Genomic DNA, 24705 nt, shown 5'->3' with positions numbered 1-24705 from the left:
GGTCTTTCACCTCCCGTTCTGAATGTCTTCTTTGTCTGCGGGGATTAGGACTACTAGGCGGGTGCCAAGAGATCCGTTCAACACTGGTATCAGTGGCCTGCAAAGCTCAACTCTTCTGTCCACAAAAGTAGTGGGGCCCCTCCTCCACCCCTCATCTGCCAGAAAAGTGCTGGAGCCATTCCCCTTCCCTATTTTTCACTCCTCACCCAGATTCTAATTCCCCAAAATGGATGCCAAACAGCCTTAGTTTAGGTGAGGAATAATAGTGTTATCAGCTGGCTACCTGAACAGTCTTTTGGCTGAAATTTGCCCTGACCTTCCAGCCTGCAGCTGGCTTATATCAATGTAGTTCATGATATAAACCACCAAGTCACTGGGGTTCAACAGGGCATGTAGTTGAAATGGCTTTGCATTTGTTTTGGCCTCTGAGCAAATGCCTTTAATTTTTGTATGTGATATAACATTCCTGACCTCCTAAGGACTGGACTACGAACCAACAATTTCTATCTTCCAGAATTCCCAGACAATAACATACCACCCTTTATGTTAAAATTAATATAGTGTATCTTAAAATTAATATAATGCTTTTTGCTTTTCAAAACACTGTAACCCCTACATCTTATTCCCAAGATCGTGCTGGAAGGTTGCTAGGACGGGTACTTTCTTCCAGGCTCTGCCACTTATGAGCTATGTATACTCCTTCTGAGCCTGTTTCCTCGTAGGCAAAATGGAGGGGTTAAAGCACCCACTTCGTGGGGTTATAGTGTGAAGATTAAATGAGTTACCAGATGTGCAGAACAGTGCCTGGACCATTGGCAATGCTCGATGAATGCTAAGTATTCCCATTACTATAATCGCTTTTATATCCTGGGTGCCAGCCAGGTATTGTTTAGAATAAAATTGAGCTTCCTGAGTATCTGGAAGCTTCCCCTTTCATTGTAAGAGTATTCCCAGAGCACAACAGCTCTGTTCTTCCCATTAATACTTGTTTTCTCTATACTCTTTCTTATACTCTCTGCCCCACCCAAGCTTTGCTGACTGTTCCCTTTGTATTCTTCCGCCCACTCATAACTTTACATTTTCTTCCTTGTCTTGTACTAGACTAGAAACCACCCAGTCCTAGATCATACCACCTTCTTTCTACCTGATAGGCCTGTGCCCTCTGGAGTTTATATATGTTGTTTGTAGACATTAAGACCTTTTAATTTGGCTGATATTTTGGTTTGGACACCATGAAAACGAATAACTTAGGTGTTCCTTAAGATTCTGAATTACTCTTTTCTGGTTACTGGCCATGCCACTGGGAAACCACAGGGCAGACTGGTTCAAAGTACACTGAGAAACGCCAGGATGTACTGGATGAAGCGATCAGGGTAACGTGAACTTCTTGGGAACAGGCATGTGAGAATGCTGATCTGCTGGTATTGCAGGTTCCAACCGATACAGAAAATAATCTTCTTTATTGATTTGGAAGTAAAACACCAGCAAATTATTTTCTAAACAAAAAGCATATGTATTTTTAAATTAATTAATTTATTTTTGTCTGCGTTGGGTCTTTGTTGCTGCACGTGGGCTTTGTCTAGTTGCGGTGAGGGGAGTAATTACTCTTTTCTGGTTACTGGCCATGCCACTGGGAAACCACAGGGCAGACTGGTTCAAAGTACACTGAGAAACACCAGGATGTACTGGATGAAGCGATCAGGGTAACGTGAACTTCTTGGGAACAGGCATGTGAGAATGCTGATCTGCTGGTATTGCAGGTTCCAACTGATACAGAAAATAATCTTCTTTATTGATTTGGAAGTAAAACACCAGCAAATTATTTTCTAAACAAAAAGCATATGTATTTTTAAATTAATTAATTTATTTTTGTCTGCGTTGGGTCTTTGTTGCTGCACGTGGGCTTTGTCTAGTTGCAGTGAGGGGAGTTACTCTTCGTTGCGGTGCGCGGGCTTCTCATTGCGGTGGCTTCTCTTGTTGCGGAGCACAGGCTGTAGGCGCGCGGGCTTCACTAGTTGTGGCACGTGGGCTCAGTAGTTGTGGCACACGGGCTTAGTTGCTCCGCGGCATGTGGGATCTTCCCAGACCAGGGCTCGAACCTGTGTCCCCTGCATTGGCAGACAGATTCTCAACCACTGAACCACCAGGGAAATCCCAAAAAACACGTGGATGTTTTTAAAACACCAAAATCCCACCAGCATAGAACCAACCATCATCACATCTGCACTTGAAAGCTGTACCTGGCAGATAGCAGCTGACAACGCGAGAACACAGCAGCTCTCGTGCAGCAGTGGGAGCCCCAAATATTGGCTGGCATCAGCTTCTGGGACACTTGTAATTGATTTTTGCTGCGGGGAGGGTGTGGATTCTATAACCAAAGCCTACGAGGCCAGCACCTAAACCCCCCATGAGGTCACATTAAATGTGGGGCAAGGTTCTCCTCCCCCGAAGATCTTCCTGGCAGTGCTGGGTAGGAACAGCACTGGTATTTCCAAAACAACCACACCCACAACTAGAGTCACATTTCTTAACACTCCTCCCCAGGATGCCCAGGGTTTTGAAAGAGGGGGAAATATACCAATCATATCGCCAGAATTATGACTTTGTTAGAGCTGAACTGATTCATAGTCCCTTCCTGTCCAGCCCTGGCAGTGGGCCTGGATTGTGATGACCCCGCTTTGCAAACCCACACACGCAGTTCAAATAATCCCTTTGTCTTCTTTGAAAAGAGAATACAAAGGCATTACCAGACTGAGAAAAAGCACAGCTGCACGTGGTAGCTAAACCTTCTTTCCATTTAACGAATAAGTGGCTCCCCTCAGAAACCGTAATTGTTCATCGCAGAGCCCCCCAAAAGACTGTCCTCCTTAAGGGTTTTATAATGTTTCCAGGCACTGAGGAGGTCATCAGATGTTGGCGATGTAATTAATTTTAGTAAATCCATTATTTCAATTACGGGACAGGCCACTGTTGACTTAATATTTGTCTGTGAGTCAAGTTACTTGGGTAGTATTGGAGTTCTTTTCAGATGCATAAAACAGCTATATTATCTTACACATATCATATGACAATAGGGCTAAATTAAGAAAATGGCAAATAAACATCTTGGTTATATCTTCAAATAGTGGAGGTCTGAAAAATTCGATTAAAATACGAGACGCTACCATCACAGTATTTGGGATAAAATGGAGTGCTATCAGCTTGGATATGAGTTGGGCTGAGTTCAATAAGGAAACCAGTTTACAAGGGATGTGCTCGGAGTCATTCACAAAAGAAGGAATCAGCTGGAATGGAAGTATTCTCTGGTTCTCTGACTTCCAGTGTTGCTACAAAACCCAACTCCACAGGCCTCTTCTGGATCTCAACTCTTTAGCAGCAAGATCCTCCCATAACATCTGTTACCCTGGGCCCTCTTGGGGTCATGATGAAAGTTAAGTCAGGAGAAGAAAACTTCAAAGACCCAGCCTCGATTAGGCCCTGCAGACTGGACCCCTCCTCACGACCACTTCACGTACTCCTAAGTGTCTTAGTCTATCATAGTCCCCACTGGCAAGGTGAAGATCACGTATACTGCAGATGTGTCTGAAAAAATAAAGTCTTTTGCAGCCTGAGAATCAGAAATACCTTCTCCCGCTTTCTAATGGCCTGTACATTAATGTGTCCCAGCCAGCGAGGCACAGGGCAGAGCTTTCACCTGGGTCAGAAGGTTGTGGAACTCTTCCACTGCCTGTGAATGTGCCATGGGGTTTAGCACCAGGTGTTGGAAGAGATTGACGGGCTCAGCATTACGAAATGTCTTAGGGATCGGGATGGTCAGGGGCAGAAAGGTGTTACCAATGAGGAAATGATGGAGGGACCTTCTCTGGAGGCCTTGGCCCAAGAACCAGAGGATGTCCTGGAGCCGCTGGGAGAGCATGCCATGCCGCCAGTCTGTTAGGGGCAGCTGCAGCAACAGGTGCATGAGGGCTGTTTTGAAGTGGTAAGAGGTGAGGATGGGGTGGGATGCTCCCTGGGGTAGACTCTGAAGGTCCCGGAGACTCAAAATGATCTGGAGGCACTTGAGGTGACAGGTGTTCTCGGGAGCAAAACGCCCGACCAGCTTTAGGAACAAGTGCTCACAGGCTGCAAAGGACTCGGGCCAGTCCACGCTGGTGAGCTGTTCCTGGTCAGGGGCCTGACTCACCAGGTAGACCAAGGTGTCTTCCTGTTGCACACCCAGGACCAGGCGGATTGAGAGAAAGCGGCCTGAGCGGTAGTCCAGCCTGAGCTTGCAGGAGGTGGTGGACGGCGGCAGGCTGAGCTTGAAGTCATACTTGTGGGCCACGAGGGCCCAGGCGTTGCCCACCATGTTCCGGAACCACTGCACGGTCTTACACACATCCAGGTAGGAGCCGGTGCAGAGAGCCGCCTTGATGGAGCTGTTACACTTGCCCAGGAGGGCTGAGTGGTCCCTGTGGTGGTGCACCAGGCACAACACGTCCCCCAGAAGCTTCTCGCGCTTGCACACGCATTCCGACTCGACCCGCACGCGGCCACAGCGGCGGCCTAGGGCCAGATCCCTCATCTCCAGCGCAAACATAGTGCCCTGCGGGGGAACAATGGGCACCAGGATGTCAAATTTCTGGGTCTCGTGGAGGGTTCCCCATTTCTCGAAGGCAGCCCCGATGCCCAGGCAGTCCTCCAACTGTGGGTGAGCCTCCCGGCGGCTGAGCACCTGACTGGCCTTGATGAGGTCGTCCACAAAGCTCTCCACGAACTCGCAGGTGCAGGGCAGGTCCCGGGTGATGTTCTGGATGTGGTGTTTGTGAAAGGATTCCAGGACCTCCCTCGGGGGGAAGTCGGTAAACCAGTTGTAGGAGGTGACAGGCACGACACGGACCTCCTCCGTCTCATCATCGCTGCTGGAATCAAAGGCCGGCTCGTGCTGCATGTTCTGCCGCAGGAGCTCAAAGATGAGAAAAAAGCAAAAGAGGCCAGCGTTCCACAGGTTTCCCAGCATCCAGCCCAGCGGCCCCTCGTGGCCATCAGCCTGGAACGGCCGCCCCCTGTCTTTCTTCCCCGGCACTAACTGGTCACTGGATGTGTCTCCTCTCCAGAAGTTCTCTGCCTTCTGCTGCTCCTCAGCTGCTCGCTTCCTCTCTTCAAACTCTAGTTCTAACTGGCGCATCTCCTCACTCATCCGCTTCTCCAGCTGCCGACTTCTGGCTAGTGTGTCCAGGTCCATCCGGTCACTGACCATCAAAGGGTGGTGTACAACGTACATCACTGCCAAGAACAGAAGGCTTATCACAGCCATTGGAGGCCTCTGCATCTAGAGAAGTAGGAGGATGGGAGTTAGTGGTGATCTTCGGGACTCATCTGCTCTCCAGCGCGTATTCCCCATAGCGCTGGAACCCCAAATCCTGGAAGCCAGCTACTCAGGAGGAACTGTAAGCTCACAGAGCTGGGGTTGGACAGAGCAAGGGCGGCCTGCCTGGGAGGATTTGGGGAAAAAGGGGGGCAGCAGGATGTACCACCCAGCCTCTCTACTGCTTTCCTTCCACATGGTGTGGGTGGTATTTAGGTTTCCAGAATATGGACATGGGACTCTCTTCATTCCTAGGATGGGGAGGGGGACCCTGTTCCAGGGTGGCTTCACCCAACTCATCAGTCCACCATGGGCACCAGATGTGCCCTGCTTATCCCAGAGGCTCCCTTCCATGGGCAGAAAGCACTGGTCTGCCTGGGCAACACCTTTCTTCTTGCCAGGCCGTCAGCCCCACGCCAAGTGGGATGCTGTAGCATCCTACTTCCTCTGACTCCACAATCCTCATTCAGCTCAGCCTGTGTCATCAGACCGCTCAGCAGCTCCTCCACTCCCGCGCCCAGTGGGCCAACCCCCTGGGGGGGGGCCTGCCAAGGAGGCACAGTGCCACCAGCCTCTCCACGCCTGCTGCTGTGCTCTCTGAGGTCCTACCGGGGCTGCCGGATACCCCATTGGTGGGCCAGACCCAAAGGCAGGCACAGCTCCACCTCTTGGCCCAGGAAACTTCGTGAAGAACTGGATGCCCAAGGCCTCCTGAGAGCCCGCAGGAGTGGGTTCCTCTGCCTACCCATCCACCACAAAGGCCTGATGCTTCCTGCACTCACCCCACCTGTTCACAAGCTACTGGGCTTACCGAGTTCATGAAGGACCAGCCGCGTGGGCGCTGAAGCCAGGTGGGGGGCTCTCCTCCCTTTGGAACTCGTCCTTGCTTAGTCTCACCGCCCTCTCCAGGAGCCCTGTTAAAATTTACAACGGGGCTTCCCTGGTGGCGCAGTGACTGAGCGTCCGCCTGCCGATGCAGGGGACACGGGTTCGTGCCCCGGTCCAGGAAGATCCCACATGCTTGCGTACCGCAAAAAAAAAAAAAAAATTTACAACGTACCTGGGGGCTTGGCTCAAAGCCATGTGCCTCCCCACCTCCCATTCATAACTTCCCCAAATTCCACGCCTAGAGATCTGAGCTCTCATCCACCTATTTAGACCAAGCCAACTCGTTTCTCCCGGGACCTGGGACCAGGTTACTCACGGTAGGCGTTAGCACGAGCACGGTCTTAAAGAGCCCGCGCGGCCTGACCGTCCCCGCCTTCTCCCCCGCACGGTGGGGGCTCCGGGTTCCTCGCCGGGTCCGCCCGCGGACGTGGCCCCGCTCCCCTCTCCCGGGGAGCACACCATGTTTATCCAAGGGTCCGATTGTCTGTGAGCGGCGGGCCCCGAGACCCCACGGTGCCGCGCGCCGCTCCGAGGGCGCCAGCCGGATAACGCGCTCCCGCGGCCCAGGCTCCGCCCAGCCCCGCCCAGCCCCGCCCACCCAAATCCCCGCCGCGCAGCGAGCGCGCAGCAGGAGTCCAACCCTGGGGCCGGGTGACCCTTCTCGTCAGCGCGCGCAGTGTGTCCGCCGCTTTGCCTCCCAAGGCCCTGCGGAGGGGCTGTGGCCACAGACTCGCTGCTGAGGGGCGCTCACGCCGCAGGCGATCAGCCTCCCTAGAGTCGCGCAAGGGGGCACTGCAGGGCCGGCTGTCAGCTTCACTCAGCTGGGCTCGATGGAGAATACACTTAATGGGATTTTAGAATACACTGACAGGGAGGATGATGGTTGCATAACCAAGAAAGCATGGGGGGACCGTCATTCCCACTTCAGGCTGGCCCTGCGCAAAATGGTAGTTCCCAACTAGGGTCCTTGGACTCTTTAATCAATAGAAATTTGTAAAAGGCCGGATGAGAAATTCGGGAAAGCTTTATTGGGACTCCTGCTGCAGCAGGAGAGAGACAAAACAAGCAACAGTTTCCTTTGCTCATTCCCTGAGGGCGTGGGGGGAGCTGGTTTTTTAAATGGGGTGAGGGTAGGGGCAGGTTTGGGGGGAGGGGGCTTGGGTGGTCTGCCCACCCCCTTGGTGGTGCCTTTTGCAGGAATCTTGCCCAGGACCCTGCTTTTGCTGGGACACCTCAGAAGTGGCAGTTGGGATTTTGGTCTTTTTGTATCTTGTTTATAATTTGCCTCAAGTGCCACATGCATGTAGTTATTTTTAGTTCCTTATAGTTTCTTTGTATTCTGTTGCAGAGGAAATGTTTGCAGGTGCAAGCACTGCAGCAAAGGATCCCAGGTCCCCTCTGTCTCAGTACAGCAGGTGAGGTGTGTGGTCATCATCCTTAATGTACCTCACCAGACTCAGGTGTCTTTCCCCAATCCCTTTCTCCTATCAAAGTGACTCTCATGAAAAAACAGACAGCACCCAAAGAGCTGGCCTGAGGCCTTACTAGCCACTTGGGAATAAGAATCCTAAATCTACCGGATGACTCAGGTGATAAGATGTGTGTGTAAAAGAGAACTTTACAAAGTGTGGAGACCGGATGAGCTTATTCGCTAAGAAATGCCAACGGAATGGGCTTTTTGAAAAGAATCTTTAGAGTCTCAGAAAGAACCCCAACCTTCCTTCCTGTCCTGTGTCGGCTATCCAAGGAGAAAAGGAAGTAATGATCTCTCCATAATTACCAATTAAAGTCCTTCTGCTGAAAGACAATCAAGTTTCATGCTTCCTTATCCAGGGTCAATGCAGAGGGGACGTCAAACAATTTGGACAGTACTTCCAAAAATACTGATGTATTTAATCGTGGAGGGGGAAAGAAAGACCGTCTTCTGGCTAACCATGATTGAAGTTTCAAACTTACTTTTTTATAAACTTGCATGATGAAGAATAGACCACAGGCTACTCCTACTAAGCATCAGTGCAATTGAGCAATAATAATGAAATTATCATTTAAAAAGTTATGACATGACAGTGTCAGGATGAAAAAAATACATTTCAGAGTGGGCAAAACAATGGTGTTTAGAGCCATGTGTTTAAAGGTGTGTTTTCATGATCAACTAAGGGTTTGCTTTTAAAGTGACTGTCGGGTTAGAAGACATTTGCTAATTCATGGTCTGCACAGAAATTAAGTTGGTTGCTATATCAAATTAGAGACTCCAAGCTAGAGAACTACTAATCCGTTGAAAGATTACACTTAAATAAACAAAAAGCCCTCTAGCAGTGGACATTTCTTGGGCTGTTTTCTGGTGATTTTTCTTCTTCAACATGAAGTTGGCTTAGTGAGTGGATTAATAGGAAACCAAGTCATTCGGACACCTTGTCATTCACACTAATTGGTGATTGTACACAAATGACACATGAGTGAACTATAGCAGTGGTCACTAATTTAACAAATATGGTAGTTTTCCCCAAAAATAAATTTAATAAATTTATTTTCATCACAAAAAAATAAATACGTGGAAAGTAAGTACCTACATAATTACTTGATTCTGCCTCCTGGTCTGCAAAACCTAAAATTTGTTGAAGACTATTAGCCTTTTGGGGAGAACGGTTGCTCAAAGACTTGAGAACATTGGGAGAAACATCAGTCATCAATTAAAAAACATGGCAAACAGTTTTGAGTGGTTTTCCTAGGCTTGATGAATCTACAGATGTTACCAGTACTGTTCAGTTGTTGCTGTTTATTCAAGAAAACAAAGCAGAGTTTGTAGTTACTGAAGAAGTAGATTTTATGAATAGTCTGCATGGGACAACTAGAGGCAAAAATATTTCAGAGTTGAGGGACTTCCCTGGTGGTGCAGTGGTTAAGAATCTGCCTGCCGATGCAGGGAACATGGGTTTGATCCCTGGTCCGGGAAGATCCCACATGCTGCGGAGCAACTAAGCCCATGTGCCACAACTACTGAGCCCGTGTGCTGCAACTACCAAAGCCCATGAGCCTAGAGCCCATGCTCCGCAACAAGGGAAGCCACCAAAATGAGAAGCCTGCGCACTGCGAGGAAGAGTAGCCCCTGCTTGCCGCAACTAGAGAAAGCCCGCGCACAGCAACGAAGACCCAACCGATCCAAAAATAAATAAATTAAATAAATTAATTTTTTAAAAAAAAGGAGAGGGAGCCATTATTAGCCTGTCTCGGGTGATGTTATAGAAGGTGGAAAGAGGCCACATGGAGAAGACTGCCACTGCTAGAGTGGATGGCAGATTATTCGTGAAAAGATAATTATGATCATTGGGATAAGCTGAGCCATAGGTCTGTGAAGATATTTTAAAATGATACACAAACCATAAAGTTTTCGTAAAAGAGTCTTCTGGGGCACCCACGTATTTCCAGTATGTTTACCAAAAATAATATCACTACATAAATCTTACACTCATGTTTTGGTCATCACACACCTATAAAAACATACAAATATACTGTATATATAAAAAATAAAATGTGTAAATCTACACCAACATGGAAAATAGACCATAATATATTAAGTGTGTGTGTGGGGGAAAGCCGGTTAGAAAAGCAAGCTATGGTTTAATACCACTGTGTTACGTGTTGTGTGTATATACTACCTAGGAGATATGCTTAGGAAAAAAGTTTCAAAGGGTGAATTCCAAAATATTTACAGTGATCTTCTAAGGGTGTAGGGATTGATTACGGGTGACTTTTACCTCTTTCTATGCTTTTGAACTGTTTAACAATGAGCAGGTACTATTTTCACAATATAAAGATAACATTCAGACAATGCCCAAATCATGAATGAATGGGCTCTGGTGTGTCTTACTCGAATGGAGCTCAAAATGCGTTTTCTAAAGGAACAGGTGCGCCCAAGCTGGCATGTGTAATCCAGGACCTGATTTGTGCCTGAGCGGCGTTCTCCCGGTTCCGGAGACCCGGGAAAGGGGCTTCCTACTCCCGGTCAGTTCTGGGGGCTCCACGAGCGCCCTCCCTTCGCCCCTCAGAGGCAACTGTACCCGGAGCCGCGCCTGCACCCTCCTACGCCCAAGCCCCCCCATCTCCGTGCTCTCAGCCGGGTCCGCTCCTCCGGGACACATCGGTCACCGCGGGCGAGATTGGGGGCTCACAGTGATGGGGCGCATGGTTGCGAGAAGCTCGCGACCCTCCCGAAAGTGGAGAGCCTGTGAATGAGGGTCTGAGCCATCACTTCCCTGCGCTGCACTAACGAGCAGAGTACTTCTGCGGGGGAACCTTCGCGGACTTTCCCGGGAATGCCAGCTCCCACCCCGACCCCTGCAGCTCGGCTCGCCCCTGCGCCTTCCGGGCGATCTTCCTCGGCTGCGACATGTCGAAGTTCTCACTATGCTGTTGTAAATTACTTTCCTTCTAGTTCTCATTGTGTTGCAGTTAGCACTTCGTTTAAATACTGTCCGTGAGGAGCGGTTGTTTTTTAAAAATTATTTATTTATTTTTGGCTGCATTGGGTGGTGCTGTGCGCACAGGCTTTCTCTAATTGTGGCGAGCGGGGGCTACTCTCCGTTGCGGTGCGCGGGCTTCTCATTGCGGTGGCTTCCCTTGTTGCAGAGCACGGGCTCTAGGCGCGCGGGCTTCAGTAGTTGTGGCACGTGGGCTCAGTAGTTATGGCTTGCGTGCTCTAGAGCGCAGGCTCAGTAGTTGTGGCGCACGGGCTTAGTTGCTCCGCGGCATGTGGGATCTTCCCAGACCAGGGCTTGAACCCTTGTCCCCTGCATTGGCAGGTGGATTCTTAACCACTGCGCCAGCAGGGAAGCCCGGACGAGCGTTTTAACTAACGACAAATTTCATTTCAGGATAAAAAAGGCGTGCTTTCTTCTGGGCAGCCGCTACAGCAGGGGCGGGTCCTTCCTCCGAGGGACCTGCGCCCCCAAAGGAAGACCCTTGTAGTCCGGATCTGGAAATGAGGAGTCTCAGGTTGCAAACCCAGGTCAACAGAAGGCCTGCGGGCAGAACCAAGGAAAGAGGAGGCGGAAGGACTGAGAGCCCTCGCGTGGACCTGGTACCCCTATCCAGACGCCAGCTCTCGCCCCGGACATTGCTGGGAGCTCAGCGAGTCCCCTTGCCAGTCCCCGAGGGGGCAAAGAAAACTTCTCCTTTGCATGATCCATCCTTCCAGGTTGGCAGGATAAAGAGCACAGGGACCGGGTCTCTGAGCCATGTCTCGCTGCCTGCTATCTGGGGCCTGGAAAGTTCCGAACCTCCCAAAGCCTCAGCTTCCTCATCTGATAAACACGACGATAAAAGTCCTTTCCTTTTAAGGTCAGTGTGCAGATTAAATAACCCCATATATTTTAGAGGGCCTTGCTCACGGATTAGTCACCCGCACCTCCTGGGTGTTGATATCTCATCTGTGTTCACATTAGAAAATACGGCACTTACCACAGAAATCTGCACCTTCCTGAGTTGGTTATCTGTTGGTATCTCTAATGAAATTCTGAGAACCTCAAGGGCAAAGACTAAAATTAGACCTAGTTCAGTTCTGGTTGTGCAACAGCTAAGTGTTTTTGAATGAACGAATGGAATAAATGAATGACACAGGTTTGAATAAATGATACAGTGTTTCAGCCATGAAAAATAGGAGAGTCTTTGGGTAGCGTAGGGATCATACCTTTTTGCTTTTATAGGCTGTTTGGAAGTTAGAGATAACTTACAGGAAGCAAACCTAGGATCCACACAGAATCCTGACCAGGATGATGCAGAAATTGGGTCTATGGCCAAGAATTAGATAAGCAAATAAACAAACATTTAGATCTTAAATAAAATATTTGGTTTGGGGGCTATGGGTGGTAGATCATGGAAACCAAGTGATCTACCACCCATAGCCCCCAAACCAAATATTTTATTTAAGATCTAAATGTGAACCTTGGGAAGACACACTGTGTCTGTGATGCAGAATGTGACCATACTTCAGCTTGGCGATATTCAAGGGTTTGGCTGTGAGTGTGAAGAGAAATCGGGTGAGAGGGGTGTCATGACTTAGAAAAGAGTAGTGTTGGGCCATATCAGGAATATTTTAAAATAACTTTTGGAGTTTTAGGTATACAAGCAAGAGGTGTAATATATGTTCATTGAAGAAATCTTAGAAAATACAGGTAAGCAAAAGGAAGAAAATAAAAATCACCCACAACCCTACCACCCAAGATAACTGCTGTAAGCGTTTTGAAGTTGACATAGGTCTGAAGGATGTTCACACAGAGGCCGAAGTGTCGCTAACAGTGTGGCTGTAGGGCCGGCCCTACCCCCATTCTTCAGTCATGAGGCCTTGGCTAAGCTATTTGGCCACTTTACATCTCAGTTTTCTTTATCTGTAAAATAGAGAAAATACTACTACCTTGCTCAAAGTATTGATATAAGTAAGTGAGTTAATATTTCTAAAGCACTTTAGAACAATGCCTGGCATATGGTAAAACAATATGCAGGTTAACATAAATTTTCTTTTTCTCTTCTTTTTTTAAAACAAATCCTGGGACTTCCCTGGTGGTCCAGCGGGTAAGACTCTGCACTCCCAATACAGAGGGCCCAGATTCGATCCCTGGTGAGGGAACTAGATCCCACATGCATGCCACAGCTAAGAGTCTGCATGCTGCAGCTAAAAGATCCCCCCATGCGACAACGAAGATCCCCTGTGCCACGACTAAGACACGGCACAGCCAAAATAAATTAATTAATTAAAAAAAAAAACCAACCTGAAATACTATCACAGGTAAAACTAACCTATAGTAGAAAAAAATCATAACAGTGAATCCCCCTAGGGACAGAGATTGATTAAGAAGGGCACGAGGGAACTTTCTGGGGTAATGATAATGTTCTATACCTTGGTGGGGGGTTGAGTTTACACAGATTTATGAGTTTGTCAAAACACCGAGAATTTTACACTTAAGGTCCGTGCGTTTCATTACATGTAAATTTCATTTCAAATGAACAAAAAACGGTAAGCAAATATTGAAATACTGTTAATGGTGTTCATGCTGAAGTATTTAGGGGAAAGTATACTGGTGCCTGTAATTTACTTCAAAATGCATCAAAAAATAAGGTGGATAGATGGATGGATAGAGGGTTGGATACATGGATAACTTGCTGTTTCTGCTCTAAGATGTACCATGATAATCCTGTGTTATTAGTCTTTTCTATAAATGTAATCATTGTAATATCATATTCTATAGATTAATGTAATTAACTGAACCACTATTACATATTTCAATTAATCCTGAATTCATTACAAAGCAGTGAGAGGAATGCTTCATGAAAGAACTCTCATTAATACCCTCAAAGATTTCCGAGAAGACATTTTATCCATGAAACTAGAACAAGATACCCTTTAAAAAATTAGAGTCCCGGGGAGGGAGGGATAAATTAGGAGTTTGGAATTAACAGGTACACACTATAACAGATAAACAGCAAGGACCTACTGTACAACACAGGGCACTATATTCAATATCTTGTAATAACCTGTAGTGGAACAGAATCTGGAAAAGAATATATATGTGTATGTGTGTATATATATAACCGAATCACTTTGCTAGGCACCTGAAATAACACAACATTGTAAATCAACTATATTCAATTAAAAACAAATTAGAATCCAAAAGGATTTTTTGGAAATTAAAAACTTGATAATGAAATGAAAAACTCCATAGAGAGATGTAACGATAAAACCAAAGAAATCTCCCCAAGTTAGAGTGAACATGCAAAGGGCTGGAAAAGAGTAGAGAAAAATTACAAGGGTCAGCCAAGTAGGTCCAACATATGACAATTTGGTGTCCCAGAAAGAACAGGGAAAAAGGAAAGGAGGAAATCTCATCAAAGAAATAATGAAACAAGTACCCATAACTGGAGGACATGAGTTTTCAGATTGAAGCTGAGTGCCCAGCACATGGATGAAAATAAACCCACACCAAGGTATCTTCAGAACCCTCAGGACAAACAGAGGATTCTACAAGTTTCTGGACAGAAACAGTTCACATACACAGGATCAGAAAGAATGGTGTCAGACTTCTCAGCACAGCATTAGAAGCAAAGAGATGAAAGAACAATGCCTTCAAATTTCTGAAGTAAAATGGTTTCCAAGTCTAGAATTTTATGCTCAGGCAAATTACCAAACAAGAGAGTAGGAATAAAGAGGGTTTTAGCCATATAAGGTTTAAAAAGAAAACACAACCTCCCATGTATCCCTTTTCTTTCTTTTTTTTTTTTGTTGAATTCTACCAGTCTTTGAGCACTTCACCTACTATATACTCTGTTGAGTATTAGTTTCATACCTTTTATTTTTTCATTTTTTTTGGCTGCAGAGCTTGTGGGGTCTTAGTTCCCAGGCCAGGGGTCGAACCCAGGCCCCCTGCAGTAGAAGCACGGAGTCCTAACCACTGGACTGCCAGGGAATTCCCTGTACCCCTTTTCAAGAAGCTGAAACCACCACCTTGCTGGCTGCCCAACTGCCTGTGCTTCCAGGCCTCCTTGTGGCCTCGCCTGCTTGGTAGACGCCCAGGGAAGCTGAGGCCAGCCTCTCATGCAGACATTCTGCCTCATCTGACCTTCTCCTGGTGCCTCCATCTATCGGGACCACATTGCCCTTTCTTTGCACAGCTGGGTTTGTGCTTGCTACCCGTTTTCTCAAAACTGAGCAATACATATATTTTAAAAATAAAGTTATTTATTTTATTTTTTGGCTGCATTGGGTCTTCGTTGCTGCACACGGGCTTTCTCTAGCTGCGGCGAGCGGGGGCTACTCTTCATTGCACTGCAAGGGCTCCTCATGGTGGTGGCTTCTCTTGTTGAGGAGCATGGACTCTAGTTGCACGGGCTTCAGTAGTTGTGGCACGCGGGCTCAGTAGTGGTGGCACGCGGGCTCAGTAGTTGTGGCACGTGGGCTCACTAGTTGTGGCACACGGGCTTAGTTGCCCCGCGGCAGGTGGGATCTTCCCGGACCAGGGCTCGAACCCTTGTCTCCTGCATTGGCAGGCAGATTCTTAACCATGGCACCACCAGGGAAGCCCCCTGAGCAATATATTGATTACTGATCATATACAAGTAGTAAATTTATAAAGAATGGCTCACATAAAAGTCAGGAAAGTGGTTACTTCTGGTGGGGGGAGTGGGAGGAACCACTGGAGGCCCCCCATGGGGTTTCTGAGGTTCTAGGATGATGGGCACATAGGTGTATGATCTCTTTTCCTATTTCCTTGGCACCTTGGTCTCTGGCAGGAATTAGTACTCCAAGCCTTCCTTAAGCCTGCCCTCAGCTGTGCCTGCCTCTGAGAAGGGCTTACGCTTGGTGATCCTCCTCACAACGGGCACAGTCACGAGTACATGGCAGGTATTGTGTCCATGCTTGTTGGCTTATTAAAAAGTTGGCTGCAGGGAGTTCTACGGGAAGTTCAGTGGTTAGGACTCCACGCTTTCACTGTTGAGGGCCCAGGGTCAGTCCCTGGTCAGGGAACTAATATCCCACAAGCTGTGCGGTGCCACAGAAAAAAAAAAAAAAAAGTTGGTTTGATACACAGCTGGGAAGACTATGGTGCCTCAGGAAAATATTATTAGGGCTTGGGATCTGGAGTTCATCCAAACCGGCAGTCTGGGCTGGGGGCTTGGAGCTGCCAAGATGAAACCAAATTGGTGCCCAGAGAGAAAGGTGGGCAGGAGTGCAGTAAGATGCAATGCAAGTATGGTTTTTTTCTTTAAAGGCTCCACTCTGCCATAGAAATTGGAGGGAATAGCACGGTAGGAATCGGGGAGCCTGAGAGAGGATCTGCCCAGTAGGAGATTCAGTCGGTCACAAGTCTGTCCTCCGTATGTGATAGAAACCAGTCCTCGAAACTGCAAGCCACCAGCTGCCTGATTGGTTCTATCAAGGAGCCAGTATGAGCCATGCCTTAACACGTGACTGCCTTTGCAGGGGGTCAACATTTCTATACAGTTATGACATTATTTCATTTTTAAACGAGCATATGGCAATCTGCAGACAAAAATGAATTCTCAGTCCCTTCAAGTCAATCACCTGGAGAGGCCACATATTCAGCCCAACAGTGCATTCTGGTACAGCCGCCCAACCAACAGCCATGCTGCTGGATATACTTTATGCTGGCAAACTGCCATCTCTTTGAGGGCTGTAGTTTGGGGAAGAGCCAAGAGTCATTCAGAACCCAGTGCACTGTGTGGAAGGGCCATCAGGTTTGGTAGGACCATTTGGGATAAGAAAAGAAGGATATGGCAAAGAATGAGGCAGTCTTCCTGTGTTTGAGTCACAAACTGTCTCCAAGCACAATTTCCTGGCATAGGGCCCAGCAGCCCTATGGAGTAGGTAAAACTATCCCCGTTACACAGACAATGCACCTGAGGCACAGAGTCACTAAGAACTTACCCAAGGGAATTCCCTGGCAGTCCAGTGGTTAGGACTTTGTGCTTTCACTGCAGGGGGCCCGGGTTCGATCCCTGGTCAGGGAACTAAGATCTCCCAAGCCGCGAAGCGCGGCCAAACAAAAGAACTTACCCAAGATTGCACTGCTAGTAAGGGGTGAACCTGGGATTTGAACCCAGGCAGCCTGACACAAGACTCCATGCCTTAAAAAAAAATTTTTTTTTCTTGATGCGGACCATTTTAAAAGTCTTTATTGAAGTTGTTACAATATTGCTTCTGTTTTATGTTTTGGTTTTTTGGCCCCAAGGAATGGGGGATCTTAGCTCCCAGACCAGGGATCGAACCTGCACCCCCTGCATTGGAAGGCAAAGTCTTAACCACTGGATTGCCAGTGAAGTCCCAAGACTCCATGCTTTTAATCACTACATCAAACTGCCTGGAAGGGAACAAAGCTTTTTTAGAAACATGCACCACATGAAATAATTAGAAAATCAATTTTGTCTCTACATATTTAAATCATATATATATACACACACACATATATATATATATATATATATATATATATATATAAATATAAATGAATTCTGTCTGGTTTCCTGGTACAGTCCTGGAACTAGTATAGTGACTGGCACATAGGAGAGAGTAAATTTTGCTACATGAAGAAGTGAGTGAATGAATAAAGTAGTTCAAAGTATGCATTACTGGGTGAACTGATGTTCTAGGCAAATAAAGAGGGCAGTATCACTTATTGATTCCCTCTTGATGTAGGACATTGTGTTTCCTGGAGTCATCTGATTTAGCCTCACTCTAACCCTATAAGGTGCATGTTCAATCCTAGGTCAGGAGCCATTTCACCATCCAATATGCAAGTTACCGTTAAAGGGCTTTTGGGTGACCCAGCACTCCTCTTTCTCAGCCCCAAGAATTCAGGCAACTTAAAGGCTTCCTGGACACACCAAAGACAATCACCTAGTCCCTTGGTGTTTCACTCTCATTTCTAACATTCCATAACCCCTGCCCATGGTCCCTCCATCAGGTGTACCTAATCTCCTGCTCTACCTCCTGCAACAGCCTCCCAGCTCTACTCCCTGTCTCTGGTTCTCCCACCCCTGACTCTCCCACTATCCATCTTTTTTTTTTTTTGCGGTACGCAGGCCTCTCACTGTTGTGTCCTCTCCCGTCGTGGAGCACAGGCTCCGGACGCGCAGGCTCAGCGGCCATGGCTCATGGGCCCAGCCGCTCCGTGGCATGTGGGATCCTCCCGGACCGGGGCACAAACCCGTGTCCCCTGCATCGGCAGGCGGACTCTCAACCACTGTGCCACCAGGGAAGCCCTCCCACTATCCATCTTACCTAGCACTGTCAGCATCACTTTCTCCATAACTAGCTCTGTGAGGAAACCCCTGTAAAGAGGATCTGGAATGAGATGCCCCGGCTTTGAGGCAGGTGAAGCCAGGCAAGTCAGTTATCTTCTATGGGCCTCAGTTCCTTCCTTGGTAAAATGGGGAAAAAATCAATATATTTCATAGAACTTTATGGCAATTAAATGAGATTACGTGTGCTAAAGTATTTTGCAGGGACTTCCCTGGTGGGTAAGACCCTGGGAGGAACTAGATCCCACATGCCACAACTAAGACCCGGTGCAGCCAAATTAATTAATTAAAAAAAAATAAAGTACTTTGCAAATGCTTGCCACATGATCAATAGTATTTTTTTCCTTTGCGTAATCTAAATGTTGGTCCCTCTAATCAAACACCTGCTATAAAGCTGCAAGAAACAAAACCTCCCAAACCAGAAACTTGCTAACACTTACTATTGTCTCCTATGATAAAGCAAAATCTCTTTACAATGACATTTTTTCAAGGGATTCTAAGTTATATCTACCCAAATTATGTCACATTGTTCCATTCCTTACATTTGCCTTGCACTCAGCTGAATTGAACTCTTAACAGTTCCTGGGACTTGCCATTATCTTTCCACATTTATACTTTTGCTTTTTCTGTGTCCCCCTGAAATCTCCTCCGCTCCCTGCCTCTGCTGAAATCCTGGTTGGCCTTTTTACATCACAACTGCAAAGCCTCAGCCAGTCTCCTAAATTAGAAGTGAGCTCTCTGATCTTCCAATGCCCCCTTGTGGCACTGACTGCATTCCGCTTTTTTTTTTTTTTTTGCGGTACGCGGGCCTCTCACTGTTGTGGCCTCTCCCGTTGCGGAGCACAGGCTCTGGACGCGCAGGCTCAGTGGCCATGGCTCACGGGCCCAGCCACTCCGCGGCACGTGGGATCCTCCCGGACCGGGGCACGAACCCCTGTCCCCTGCATCGGCAGGTGGACTCTCAACCACTGCGCCACCAGGGAAGCCCAAACATTTTCAATTTTGATGAAGTCTAATTTATCAATTTTTTCTTTTGCTGCTTGTTCTTTTGGCATCATATCTAAGAAATTATTGCCTAACTCAAGGTCATGAAGATTAACACGTATGTCTTGTAATAATTTTACAGTTTTAGCTCTTACATCTAGGTCTGATCCATTTTGAATTAATGTTTGTGTATGATATGAGGAAGTAGTGCAACTGAGCAGGACCCTGTGGGGCCCTCCCAGGTACAAAAGCCTTTACATGTCTCCTGTTTCTTATTTGTAGGAAAAAGGCTTCAGCCTCCTAGACTTTCCCTGAGTTCCAAAATGCAGATTCAAACAGTTACTAATTAGGAAAGGGAGGGAATGCAGAACCAAAGGAAAAACAGTCAAGAAACAATAGTGGGCTTCCCTGGCGGCACAGTGGTTAAGAATCTGCCTGCCAGTGCAGGGGACACGGGTTTGAGCCCTGGTCCGGGAAGATCCCACATGCCGTGGAGCAACTAAGACCATGCGCCACAACTACTGAGCCTGTGCTCTAGAGCCCGTGAGCCACAGCTGCTGAGCCCACGTGCCACAACTACTGAAATCCGTGCACCTAGAGTCTGTGCTCCGCAACAAGAGAAGCCACTGCAGTGAGAAGCCTGCGTACCGCAACGAAAGTGTAGCTGCCGCTCACCACAACGAGAGAAAGCCCGCACACAGCAACGAAGACCCAACACAGCCAAAAATAAATAAATTAATTTATTTTTAAAAAAGGAACAATAGTACAGCAGTAAAGCAGAGTCCTAGTTCCTCCTCAAGGGATATACATAACAATACATTGGAACTTCCCTGGTGGTCCAACGGGTAAGACTCTGCGCTCCTAATGCAGGGGGTCCAGGTTCGATCCCTGGTTGGGGAACTAGATCCTGCATGCATGCTTCAACTAGGAGTCTGCATGCCGCACCTGAGAAGTCTGCATGCTCCAACTAAGACTCCACGTGCCACAACTAAAGATCCTGCATGCCACAACTAAGACCCAGCGTGGCCAATATAAACAAATAAACAAACAAACAAACAAATAAATAGAACAATATATCTTTGAGTTCTTCTGCCTTCTAAGGCCCCCACCCAGGTGGAGGATGGTAACTTCAGGCTGAGGACAAGATTCCTGGATCACCGCCCTGTTACCTCACCACCAGGCAATCAGAAGAAAGTCACACACTCTGCAGCCCTAACCACAAATTTTGCCTTTAAAAACTCTTCCCTGGGGGCTTCCCTGGTGGCGCAGTGGTTGAGAGTCCGCCTGCTGATGCAGGGGACACGGGTTCGTGCCCCGGTCCGGGAAGATCCCACATACCTCGGAGCGGCTGGGCCCGTGAGCCATGGCCGCTGAGCCTGCGCGTCTGGAGCCTGTGCTCCGCAACGGGAGAGGCCGCAACAGTGAGAGGCCCGCGTACAGCAAAAAAAAAAAAAAACTCTTCCCTGAAAACTACCTAGGAGTTCGGGTCTTTTGAGCACTAGCCACCCCTTCTCCTTGCTTGGCCCTTGCAATAAAACTTTCTCTGCTCCAAACTCCAACATTTTGGTTTGTTTGACCTTACTGTACACACAAACTTGGGTTCAACAAAAGGGGGTATAAATTCATCCTTTTGCATGTGAATATCCAGTTGTCCTAAAACCATTTGGCAAAAAAACTTTTCTTTTCTCATCACACTGTCTGGGTACCCTTGTCAAAAATCAATTGCCCAGGGAGTTCCCTGGTAGCCTAGTGGTTAGGATTCAGCACTTTCACTGTGGAGGCCCGGGTTTGATCACTGGTTGGGGAACCATCCCATGTGCCAAGTGGCATGGCGTGACCAAAATACAAAAAAAAAAAAAAAAAAAAAAAAAAAAAAAATCAATTGCCCATAAATGCAGAGGTTAATTTTATTTTTGGATTCTTGATTCTATTCCATTGAGCTATGTGCTTATCTCTCTTTCAAATTTACAACACATTGGATCAAGCGTCATTCTACATGTTATGAGGACAACAGCTTTTCCCCACTGCCAGGGGGCTGGGAATTCTCAGGGACACATTCCCTGCCCCCCTTACCTCTTGTACCAATTCCTTGTTTTCACTGAATTCTCTCTCAGCTTTGAGTCTTGTCTTCTATAACCTAGCTCTTCCCACTCCATTTCAACTTTCCCTGGATACCACCTCCATTCCTTCATGCCCTAGAGTACCACAAACACATTAGTGTGTGGCAAATTCCTACTCAGGATTTGAGTAAATGAATGGAGAATCTTTAAAAGTTCATATAGGCAGCAACTTAGAAAAACAATTTAGATATCACTGCCTAAAATTGCATCAGCCAGTTTCTGTGATGGTAAATTTTTCCTTGTTTGTGACTCCTTTAGGTCCTGGCTAATTGTCATCTTCCTGGGCTCTCTTGCTTCCTGGATACCTTTCTTTTTTTGTTTAATATTGCTTTACAATGTTGTGTTAGTTTCTGCTGTATAACAAAGTGAATCAGCTCTATGTATACGTATATCCCCATATCCCCTTCCTCTGGCGTCTCCCTCACCCTCCTTATCTCACACCTCTAGGTGGTCACAAAGCACTGAGCTGATCTCCCTGTGCTATGCAGTTGCTTCCCACTAGCTATCTATTTTACATTTGGTAGTGTACATATGTCAATGCTACTCTCTCACTTCGTCCCAGCTTACACTTCCCCCTCCCCGTGTCCTCAAGTCCATTCTCTACGTCTATATTCCTGTAATGAACCTTTTTTTTTTTTTAGATTCTATATATATGTGTTAGCATATGGTATTTGTTTTTCTCTTTCTGACTTACTTCACTCTGTATGACAGACTCTAGGTCCATCCACCTCACTACAAATAACTCAGTTTCGTTTCTTTTTATGGCTGAGTAATATTCCATTGTATATATGTGCCACATCTTCTTTATCCATTCATCTGTGGATGGACACTTAGGTTGCTTCCATGTCCTGGCTATTGTAAATAGAGCTGCAATGAACATTGTGGTACATGACTCTTTTTGAATTATGTTTTTCTCAGGGTATATGCCCAGTAGTGGGATTGCTGGGTCATATGGTAGTTCTATTTTTAGTTTAAGGAAACTCTATACTGTTCTCCATAGTGGCTGTATCAATTTACATTACCACCAACAGTGCAGGAGGGTTCCCTTTTCTCCACACCTTCTCCAGCATTTACTGTTTGTAGATTTTTTGATAATGGCCATTCTGACCAGTGTGAGATGATATCTCATTGTAGTTTTGATTTGCATCTCTCTAATGATTAGTGATGTTGAGCATCTTTTCATGTGTTTCTTGGCAATCTGTATATCTTCTTTGGAGAAGTGTCTATTTAGGTCTTCTGTCCATTTTTGGATTGGGTTGTTTGTTTTTTTTAATATTGAGCTGCATAAGTTGCTTGTATATTTTGGAGATTAATCCTTTGTCAGTTGCTTCGTTTGCAAATATTTTCTCCCATTCCCTGGATACCTTTCTCTTCCCCTCTCTACATGCCAGCCTCCAACCCCCACTCCTCCTTTTCTGATGAAGGGCACTTTAGTTCTCTCCTTGACTTACCTTCACCAAAACTCCCCAGCCTCACCCTTTCTAATAAAAAGGCCTATGAAGTTTTCCCGAGCGTTTCCCCCAACAGAAGAACTCCCATCTCTGACGTAAACACTGCCCCTTCCCTAGAGTGAGGAAGCACAGTTGGCATTTTGTTTTCTAAGTCACAATATTTTTCTTCCTGTTTCAGTGTGACAATCCTCTTTTGGCTGCAGCCTCCTCATGTGGGAAGCTGAACTACTCCATCTCCAAAGCTCCTTCCAGTTCTGATGTCCAAATCATCTAAATTACTAACTGGAAAATTATATTTGATAGAGCTTGCTTAGAGAGGAAAAGGGAAGATGGGGAATTTTCCTTTTTTCCCTGCTTCACAGATTTGCCAGTGGCCCAGGCTCAACTGTGAACCTGAGTACCACTTCTATCTAAATGCAGAGCAGAATCCCTAAAATACTTTTCAGACCCTTTTGTGTCATCTGTGTGATCCACAGCATGGCCACGGAATGAAAGTCAGTCCTGAGGATTCAGATTTAAATAATCTTCAGTGAGCCCCCACCTTGAGCCAGGCACTTTGTATGTGCTTTTAATCACACCACTTCATTTAATCATAAAAGTCCTCAGAGGAACGTTTCATTGCCTCAATTTTAAGGATGGCAAAATGACACTCTCTTAAAGAGACAAGGTAGCTACTCAAAGTCACACAGCTGCTGAGGAGCTGAGCCGTCAAAGGACTTGACTGTGCCTTGGAAGGCCCAGTTAGATGTACAGAAACATGGTCAGGGTTGCAAACTCCATGCCTACAGGGGCCAGGCAGCTAACACCAAGGAGTGAGCGCTTCAAATAAGAAAACAGGTGCGGTGGGAGGCGCATACACATCCTCTAAGGGTGGCAGTTGCTGATTAGTCCTGGGCAAGCAGCCACGTAGGAACGTGTGTCTCATGTGGCTAGTATTCTGGTTCTTTCCTAGATGCTGGAAATCCAGATTGTGTGAACTATCCCAATTTTTTAATAAGGCACCAATAATGAGTCAAGCAAAATACCCACACAGGTCAAATTTGGCCCAGCAGACGGCTATTGAGGATGAATTCCTTTAGCTTCCCTTCATTCATCTTTCAAAAGCAAACAGGCTGGACTTCCCTGGTGGCACAGTGGTTAAAGAATCCGCCTGCCAGTGTAAGGGGACACGGGTTCGAGCCCTGGTCCGGAAAGATTCCACATGCTGCGGAGCAACTAAGCCTATGCGCCACAACTACTGAGCCTGCACTCTAGAGCCCGCGAGCCACAACTACTGAAGCCCCGACGCCTAGAGCCCGTGCTCCGCAACACGAGAAGCCACCGCAACGAGGAGCCCGCGCACCGCAACGAAGAGTAGCTCCCGCTCGCCACAACTAGAGAAAAGCCTGCGCGCAGCAATGAAGACCCAACACAGTCAAAAATAAATAAATAAATTTATTATTTTTTTTAAAAAAATCGGGCTTACCTGGTGGCGCAGTGGTTGAGAATCCGCCTGCTGATACAGGGGACACGGGTTCGTGCCCCGGTCCGGGAAGATCCCACATGCCGCGGAGCGGCTGGGCCCGTGAGCCATGGCCGCTGAGCCTGCGCGTCCGGAGCCTGTGCTCCGCAACGGGAGAGGCCACAACAGTGAGAGGCCCGCGTACCGCAAAAAAAAAGCAAACAGGCTCTAAATGAGGTAACCATTCAGCTATTCGTTGCCATTCCACAGAGCAGAACTGGTTGATTGGGGGAAGGCAGGGGTGCCTTCTGGCCCTGGGGGGCTTTGTTGTTGGAGAGGAAATTAAATCACTGTCTTCAAGGAGTTGGCCCCGCTGGGAGGGCAACTGCTTTCCCTGTTGTTCCTTGGGCGGTGGAGCGGGCCCTGCTGCGGAATGTGACAAGCGTTTTGGGGGCAAAAAGGGGTTTCCCGGATGCCCAGAACGAGGGTCTCAGAGGCACGGGTTTTAGATGGGATGGGGGGGGGGAAATAGAGCTTTTTTTCAATTGTTTAATATAGAGGAAAAACCCAAAGGAAGATACCAGATACCAGAAACACACACACAACACAGTTCAGTCCCTCGCAAGGTGCTTTAGTTTCTTCAGCCGGAAATGGGGCTCATTAGCC

The 24705-nt window shown here is 47.2% G+C and overlaps 1 protein-coding gene across 5 annotated transcripts; it reads right to left on the bottom strand.

Annotated features, from left to right (window-relative positions):
• Positions 1-2065: 2065 nt before the first annotated feature.
• Positions 2066-6708, bottom strand: ITPRIPL1 (ITPRIP like 1). 5 transcript variants are annotated; one of them, XM_024744063.1, is made up of 4 exons: positions 6552-6708; positions 6159-6367; positions 4715-5311; positions 2066-4585 (listed from the first exon to the last, which is right to left on the bottom strand). In XM_024744063.1, exons 2-4 carry the CDS (start codon positions 6165-6167, stop codon positions 3653-3655), a joined length of 1539 nt encoding a protein of 512 aa, XP_024599831.1. In that variant the 5' UTR covers positions 6168-6367; positions 6552-6708; the 3' UTR covers positions 2066-3652. The 5 variants fall into 5 exon arrangements, with proteins under 5 accessions (XP_024599831.1, XP_024599832.1, XP_024599828.1 ...); XM_024744064.1 differs by having other exon boundaries at positions 2066-4901; positions 5070-5311; XM_024744060.1 differs by having other exon boundaries at positions 2066-5311.
• Positions 6709-24705: the final 17997 nt, after the last annotated feature.

This window comes from Neophocaena asiaeorientalis, unplaced genomic scaffold (assembly GCF_003031525.2).
Source record: "Neophocaena asiaeorientalis asiaeorientalis breed wild unplaced genomic scaffold, Neophocaena_asiaeorientalis_V1.1 scaffold114, whole genome shotgun sequence".
NCBI classification, from domain to species: Eukaryota; Metazoa; Chordata; class Mammalia; order Artiodactyla; family Phocoenidae; genus Neophocaena; species Neophocaena asiaeorientalis.
Note: the sequence above shows the minus strand (reverse complement) of the source record. Positions and strands in the feature narration are given on the sequence as shown.